Source organism: Phyllostomus hastatus, unplaced genomic scaffold, assembly GCF_019186645.2.
Source record: "Phyllostomus hastatus isolate PE091 unplaced genomic scaffold, TTU_PhHast_1.1 phas_scaffold_78, whole genome shotgun sequence".
Taxonomy (NCBI): Eukaryota; Metazoa; Chordata; class Mammalia; order Chiroptera; family Phyllostomidae; genus Phyllostomus; species Phyllostomus hastatus.
In genome coordinates, this window is record NW_025334041.1 from 17,752,983 (window position 1) to 17,760,943 (window position 7,961).

The 7,961-nt window shown below is 48.6% G+C and overlaps 1 protein-coding gene across 1 annotated transcript; it reads left to right on the forward strand.

The window, feature by feature from the left end:
* Positions 1 to 3,298: 3,298 nt before the first annotated feature.
* On the forward strand, positions 3,299 to 5,238 carry TWIST1 (twist family bHLH transcription factor 1). Its single transcript, XM_045828204.1, has 2 exons — positions 3,299 to 4,074; positions 4,590 to 5,238. The coding sequence occupies exon 1, from the start codon at positions 3,436 to 3,438 to the stop codon at positions 4,030 to 4,032; it is 597 nt and encodes a 198-aa protein (XP_045684160.1). The 5' UTR covers positions 3,299 to 3,435; the 3' UTR covers positions 4,033 to 4,074; positions 4,590 to 5,238.
* The last annotated feature ends 2,723 nt before the right edge of the window (positions 5,239 to 7,961 follow it).

Sequence of the window (7,961 nt, forward strand, 5' to 3'; positions counted from 1 at the left end):
AGTAGACAAAATGACTAAGTTGCAATTGACCCAGTATTCCCAGAGAAGGTAGTGTTCCACTGACTTTCAAGTCAGGCTCAGGTCCGGCTCAAAGGGAAATTTCAAAGAATGTTTTTTAAGAGCCCCAAAATTAGGCTTTTAAAACTATGATTTCATATGTTAAACTGAGTGCTTTTGAAGTTATCATTAGTGTGTATGCAACAAATGCGGAATTACATTCAGCTCCTCAGCACATAGAAAGGGATCCTGCCTTTATTCTTGCTTCAGCAAGAGTGAATAAGATAATTTTTAAAAACAATGTTAGGTAGGATATAGCTATAGATGAGCAGAGTGGAATAATCAGGCCAGGGAACGTTTTGCAAACTGGGGGGTATTGGGCTCCAGACATTCTGAGAGGTGATTCATTTGGTAGGCTACATCCTTCTGCTCAAAAAATAACATTCGAGCACCAGAAATTGGTCTCATCCTCATCCTCCACTCTTTGGAAGAGTTCGAGAGAGAGATTTCTTCTCGGAACTAAAGTCGTTCATTGTGACTGGGTCAGGAGGACTCCGTGTGGGGATGGGGATGGTCCTAGTTAGGTCACTCATTTTAAATCCTCTTCTAAGCATTGTCAACCAGAGAGTCGCCTCAGCCCTGCAGGTCCCTATAATGGCCAAGGGCTCTTCATCCCCTAGAAGTTTAGTGCCTGCTGAAGGGCTGGGCTCACTTGTTTAAGAACTAGTCTCTGAGATTGATGACTTTGCAAGTAGGATTGGCTAATGATCCCTGGCTGCTGCCTTGTCAAGGACTCGGTTTCTCCTCCAGTTTCTCTGCCCCCATTTTAACCGCCCCCACCCCCACACCAAATCCCCTTGGTCAGGTATGGTTTCCCTCACACTTTGCCCACACTTCCTTGTCTTGCTTACCCACATCCACAAAAGAAAGCATCCAAATATTTGATCTCTTTATTTTTGAAAATTTGGCTGAAGGAAAAAAAAAGATTTGAGATTGATCTTTTTTTACAAATAAGATAAGTAAAGGTGGAAATTTCTCCAGATTTCTGCAACCACTTCAAATAAGAATTGCGGGATACTCTGCAATTCAGATTTACAAGAAAAGGACTCTGGGTAGAGGGTGGGGCAGAATTTATGCCTCGTCTCTAACTGTTTCTGAGATAAAGTGCTACAGGCAGAAGATGCAACACAGGGTACTTATCAGGGTGCGTTTTGTTTTAAAGAGCCCTGCTTGAGTGCTATTAAGTGGAGGTCAAGTAGAATTTGATTTTCAGACAGGCTTTCATTTTAAAATACGGCAGTGACTCGCGAAGCAGGCCAGTTGGCACGCTGTGGTCATTGTTTCTGAATATTTGTAAAAAATGGTGATAGACAAACCCCTCCCAAGAAAGCAGAGCCTTCCTTGTTCGACCCCCGCAGGAGGGACGTCTCTTGCCCTCATTTCCCGCACCAAGGCTGACCCCCTTCTCTGGACCCATGCGCTCCACACCCCTGGGTTTCCCGGACCAAAGCTGGGAGCCTCAGCGGGTCACAGCCACGTGGCCAGCTCGCGTGTCGCCTGGGCTCCCGCCTCCTCCACCAGACGCCCGCGACCCTGGGTCTGGCCATGAAAGGGACACTTCTCTGAGTTAATTCTAATCTTTGAGTCCAGACGGGGGAGAACCTGAGCGGACCTTGGCCTGCGCAGGGGACCCCAGCCCAGGGTGCAAAACCCTGGCACCTTCCCATATTTGAACCACCGTCCTCCATCCGACTACTGCTTTTGACCTCTGGTTTGCTTTGCAACCCAAGACATGAACATGAAATAGTTTTTCTGTCCCAAATGGTTCCAAAGAAGTAGTGGAGCGTTGCAAAGATGAGCTTCCCTTCCACGGCGGCTTCCCTTCCCTTCACCAGCTCACCAACTTTTGTTGCTTCCGATTTGTTTGCCAGATTCTGCCTTAACACCCTCTTTGGGGTTCTTCGTTGCTACCTTATTAGACTGAAGTGCTTAAAATGTAAAAATGTCCAAGTAACTGGTATGCGTCTGGGGCGCAGAAAGCATAATTGACCACTCAACCTCCAGAAATGGGGCCGGGAAAGGAGGCTCTCACAGCCGGCAGCCCCGTGTGTCCTGGCAATGGTGAACCCCGTCTCTCTCTCTTTCGAGCCGACATTGAGAGGTCACCACGCAAGGCCTTATTTGGTAGTGGGGTGAGGACGAAATAGCCTCCCACCTTGGGCTGGCAGTTCAAGCCATCAGAGCCGCAGCGAAGACGCCGCGCTGCCCCCCTCTGGCCCAACTGCCTTCTTCAAGGACAGTCTCCCTTCCGCCGGAGAATGACTTCTGCCTCTTTCTGGCACCTTCGGAGGTGTAGTCCCTTGGGTATTGGGAAGCCTTAGCCTGGGTCACTACTGAGAGAAAAAGAAGCTCAGATGCTTCTCGGGCAGGGGCGAGAGAGGAGGCCAGGGTGCAGATCCGCAGTCCGGGCGGCGCGGCCACGTCTTCAGAAACGCCCACGACCTGCGAGCCAGCCACAGCAATTTGGCCCTTGGGACTCCACGGACCCATCTACTTGACCATTGGTGGGCTACGCGATTGCCAATTTTCTGGCCGTTCCCCCCGCCCAGCAATCCCCAACCGGCCCACGGACCTGGAGGCTATTGGGGCGAAATGAGACATCACCCAAAGTGCAGTAGCTGTCGCTCTCGCTGTTGTCACAGCCACTCTCCGGGAGGGACCGACACCGCAGCCGCGACGGTCCCCTCCAGCCGCTTCCCCCGGCTGCGCTCGGGTGCGGGGGTGCGGCCCGCGCGCTCCGGCGCGGAAGAGAATCGCCCAAACCCGCGGGAGGAGGGCGGCGGGGAGGGAAGGAAGGGGGAGGGCAGCAAAGAGGCGGGCAGAGGGGCCGGCCGCCGGGCCAGGTCGGTTTTGAATGGTTTGGGAGGACGAATTGTTAGACCCCAAGGAAGGGGGGTGGGGACGGAGAAGGGGGGCTGGAAAGCGGAAACTTTCCTATAAAACTTCGAAAGTCCCTCCTCCCCACGTCAGGCCAATGACACTGCTGCCCCCAAACTTTCCGCCTGCGCGGAGATATAAGAGCCTCCAAGTCTGCAGCTTTCGCCCAACTCCCAGACACCTCGCGGGCTCGCCGGCACCCGCAGCGTTTCCAGGAGGCCAAGCGGGGTGTGCTTGCGGCCGTTGGGCGCCTTCTTTTTGGACCTCGGGGCCATCCACACCGTCCCCTCCCCCTCCCGCCTCCCTCCCCGCCTCCCCCGCGCGCCCTCCCCGCGGAGATCCTCCCCGTCCCTCCTCCCGTTCCCTCCTCGGTGGGCCGCACCGCCCGGGCCGGCGCCGCGCGCGGGGGAAGCTGGCGGGCTGAGGCGCCCAGCTCTCCTCCTCTTCCCCGGGCCGCCCCTTTGCCCCGGGCCTGCGAGGCCGCACGTTGCCGCCCGAGAGATGATGCAGGACGTGTCCAGCTCGCCAGTCTCGCCGGCCGACGACAGCCTGAGCAACAGCGAAGAGGAGCCGGACCGGCAGCAGCCCCCGAGCGGCAAACGCGGGGGGCGCAAGCGGCGCAGCAGCCGGCGCAGCGCGGGCGGCGGCTCGGGGCCCGGCGGGGCCGCGGGCGGGGGCGTCGGAGGCGGCGAGGAGCCGGGCAGCCCGGCCCAGGGAAAGCGCGGCAAGAAGTCTGCGGGCTGTGGCGGCGCGGGCGGCGGCGGCAGCAGCAGCGGCGGCGGGAGCCCACAGTCCTACGAGGAGCTGCAGACCCAGCGGGTCATGGCCAACGTGCGGGAGCGCCAGCGCACGCAGTCGCTGAACGAGGCGTTCGCCGCGCTGCGGAAGATCATCCCCACGCTGCCTTCGGACAAGCTGAGCAAGATCCAGACCCTCAAGTTGGCAGCCAGGTACATCGACTTCCTCTACCAGGTCCTCCAGAGCGACGAGCTGGACTCCAAGATGGCAAGCTGCAGCTATGTGGCCCACGAGCGGCTCAGCTACGCCTTCTCGGTCTGGAGGATGGAGGGGGCCTGGTCCATGTCCGCGTCCCACTAGCAGGCGGAGCTCCCCACCCCCTCGGCAAGGCCGGAGACCTAGGTAAGGACCTGCGCTTCTGCGCCCCTTCGCCGCTCAGGTGGCAGAAGGACTGACGGCCAGGCCGCGGATCCCAGCCCACTGCGCCTTCCTCCCCTCCTCCTGCTTCCCTCTCAGCCTTCCCACCCCACACGGTACCGCCACCTCGTCCCTCTGGAGGCAGTTCGGTACGGCTAGGGGGTGAGGGATGCGCCCTTGTGAGGGTGTGCGTGTGGATGAGTGTGCGTGACAGACAGGAGGGAAGATGGAGAGAGAGTCAAGGGTCAGGGGTAAGGACAGTTGCCAGCGCCTCCCTTTCTTTTGGCTTTAAAGTTTTCGTTCTCTTTACAACCAATGTTTCCAAATTCCACCTCCTCCTTCTTTCCGCCCACCCACTTCCTCTTGCCCTTGGGCTGAAATCCTTCCAGGTTGTTCAGCGTATTCCTTGGTGGTGGTGATAAGAACAGTGCTCACTAGTCTAAGAAAACAGCCAGAGACCTACACAATAACCAACTTTACCCCCTTTTGGGTTTTTGCAGATGTCATTGTTTCCAGAGAAGGAGAAAATGGACAGTCTAGAGACTCTGGAGCTGGATAACTAAAAATAAATATATATGCCAAAGATTTTCTTGGAAATTAGAAGAGCAGAACCCAAATTCAAAGAAACAGGGCGTGGGGCGCACTTTTAAAAGAGAAAGCGAGACAGGCCCGTGGACAGTGATTCCCAGACGGGCAGCGGCACCATCCTCACACCTCTGCATTCTGATAGAAGTTTGAACAGTTGTTTGTGTTCTTTTTTTTTATGACGAAGAATGTTTTTATTTTTATTTTTTCATGCATGCATTCTCAAGAGGTCGTGCCAATCAGCCACTGAAAGGAAAGACATCATTATGGACTTTTCTCCATTTTAAAATGGTAACAATCAGAGGAATATTAAGAACACCTTTAGAAATAAAAATGCTGGAAAAAAACTGACGTGCAAAATCACAGTCAGTTCATTCCTTTTTTTATTCTTCCTCTGAGGGAAAAAAACTTAAAATACAAAAAACAACATTCTATTTATTTATTGAGGGCCCACGGTAAAAATGCAAATAGATCCGGTGTCTAAATGCATTCATATTTTTATGATTGTTTTGTAAATACCTTTGTATATTATTTTTCTGCAATAAATAAATATGACTGAAAATTTTAAGAACCTTAGAGTTTGGTCTATATTTTTAAAGCTTAGGATTAAGTTGGAGGTCAATACCTGCTTGTTTCACTCTGGAGGCACACAGGAGGGAGGGGGCACTAATATAAACAAAGCAGTGAAAAACTCAAATAAACCAGCTACTGACAGGTACAGGCCTGTTATTTAGAAAGACAGCTTTACTATTATTCCAGTTTGTTGTTACTGGGCTTAGTAGCATCTCTCCATCTCTAATCAGGTCCCCAAACGGCAAAAACTTAAATTCGTTATTTACCCCTCTTGCTTATATTTGGGAGAGGCAGCTGTAAAGCAGTTAAATGCAGATCAGCAGTATGTAGCCAGCATTATTTTCTCTTGCTACTGTGTATTTTTGTCATGCCCTCCATTTTTTTGGTAAGGACTATTAAATCATGGATTTATTTCAGTGAGAAGATGCGCAAAGTGTTACTAAAATTATTACCCTTTATACACATATAAATGAATACAAATGCAAAGAAAATAATGAAGTTTAGCCCAGCAAGAGAGAATTCCATTTGTAATTTGCTTAACTCTTTCATGAATGAAAATGACATTTAGTGTCATGTTTGCTGCAAAGCCAAAGTTATGAATATTTTCCCACTTTGATGTTACCCATTATGAAGGCATGCTCCTTCCACACATAATGAACATGTGGAGTGAAATACAATACAAAGAACATGAACTTTCAGTATCCTTGTTAACTGTTGGAACAATTACAATTTTTAATGCTTAGCTATTCGTTTTCTAGTCAGTTCACTAGCAAATATATTTTATCCAAAATTACACAGAATTTTTCTGCTACATTATGTATACAAAGTATGATGGTATTAAGTAAAACAATAAGAACAACCTGCTTGATTTTTATTTCATTCTGGTTATGTTTGGGCCAGGAAAATTCTGGCTTTTATAATTAATATTAGAAATAGTAAGTTTGTACTGCTTAGTTCATAACTTTTATTTACAGTTTGGTACATTCAAGTGCAAACAGGAAAACTCAACTGGAAAATAATTTTGCTGCCTAATTCAAACAATGACTATGGCGGGGGGAAAAAAAGTGTAAGAATGCAAACAGATCATGTTTGCTCAGCTCAGGTTGAGGGTACTATATTGTCCTAAGGTTTTTATTTCCCTCTCCACACGTCCTCACAGAATGCTGACTTAACAGTATGGTACATTTATGAGTGTGAATATTTTAGACCATGTCTTAACGATAGGAAGCCTTAGCATTTGCTTATATTAAAAGACTAGTGAAGGCTTGGGGGATTAATATTTGGATTTTGTTAGTCTTTTAGCAAAGAATGGGATGGGAAAGTAATTCTGCGTGGGTGTACTAGTGGACTGTGTGTGTGTGTGTGTGTGTGCGCGCACGCACGTGCGTGTGGAGGGCAGAAGTGGAAGGAAAGTGCCCAAGGAGGATGAGGGAGAACATCAGGCTGGTAATTCTCTTTTGTGTGTGTACCATCCAACCACCTCCATTCTCTAAGTTGTTCATGGAGGGACCTCCTTGTTCACTAGCTTGGTCTGACTATTTGATATTTCAGATTTCTTGACGTACCTCAGGATGGAGCCGAGCATCATTGCTGAGAAGGTAATTTCTAAACTGATGATATAAAAACTAGAAGTTTCAAAATTAGGTAGTCTTCCATTTGCCTTTTTTTTCCCCCTTTCCTGGTGTTTTGTTCTCTCCATTTCACTCATAAGAGAAAACACTTTGGAGAACAGCAACTGCCACATTTATATTGAATAATACTAAATACTAAACCGAAGGTAATGTTTTCATCTAGATCTTCAGGCAAATAAATGAATGAAAGCAGGGTGGTGACCAGTTTTACTTTGAATGAGAACAATTTGACGTGGGAAATATCAACTATTGGAACACAATTTTCAGCTTGCAGACTCTATATATCCAACCTCCTCAACCCCAATCCACGTGACAATACTGATTCTTCTTTAGAACAGAAATAAAGCCACCTGTGTGTTTTTTCTCTCCACTGTTATTTCCTGTTGCATTTTATTTCACTTTATTTTTGCTACCTATTCTCATTTAAAGGACACTTAGAGTAATTTACTTCTGTTTCAGAAGTGAGAATTTAATGTGGTGGCAGGCCCAGGACTCTTAACTGTTTAACCAGAATGCATTCGCTGGAGAACGAGTATGGTATTAAATTGTCTTGGGTGAATTCTGCACAACCAAGTAGGAATGTTTCCTTTACTTTGCACATAGCTTTTTGGCCTTGCTCTTAATGTCGCTGGAGTGATTGATGGCCTTCAGTCATAAGAAAACAGCAAGTTTTTGTTCCCATATACACACATTCCCCCCTCTTCATGCACACTCTTGCTAAGCACAGTCACAGTTGATAATTCATGCATAGTTGCAGGTACCCTTCCCCAAGTGAAACATATAAAATAACATTAAATAGCAGAAACTCACACAACGTGTGTACTTTTTTTCCCATACCCAACAACGGCATAAACTTCTTGCTCTTTCGGTCTTCAGGCTCATATTCATAATGGAGCTTTTTAAGGGACACTTGGCCTCTTGCAAAAAAGTCGAGCATTTTGCACATTCCACGGTTTGGCAAACTCAGAACTGGTTATTTTCTCTAGACCGGTATCAAGTTCTTCTCAGGCATATGATTTCACTTGAAGTCCTGCCCAGGAATCCTTCAAAGTGAGCGTTTGTCCAGCTCTCATGATGTCAGGC

Coding starts and splice junctions, on each gene's coding strand:
- TWIST1 (XM_045828204.1), top strand. CDS start 3,436: ATGATGCAGGACGTGTCCAGCTCGCCAGTCTCGCCGGCCGACGACAGC.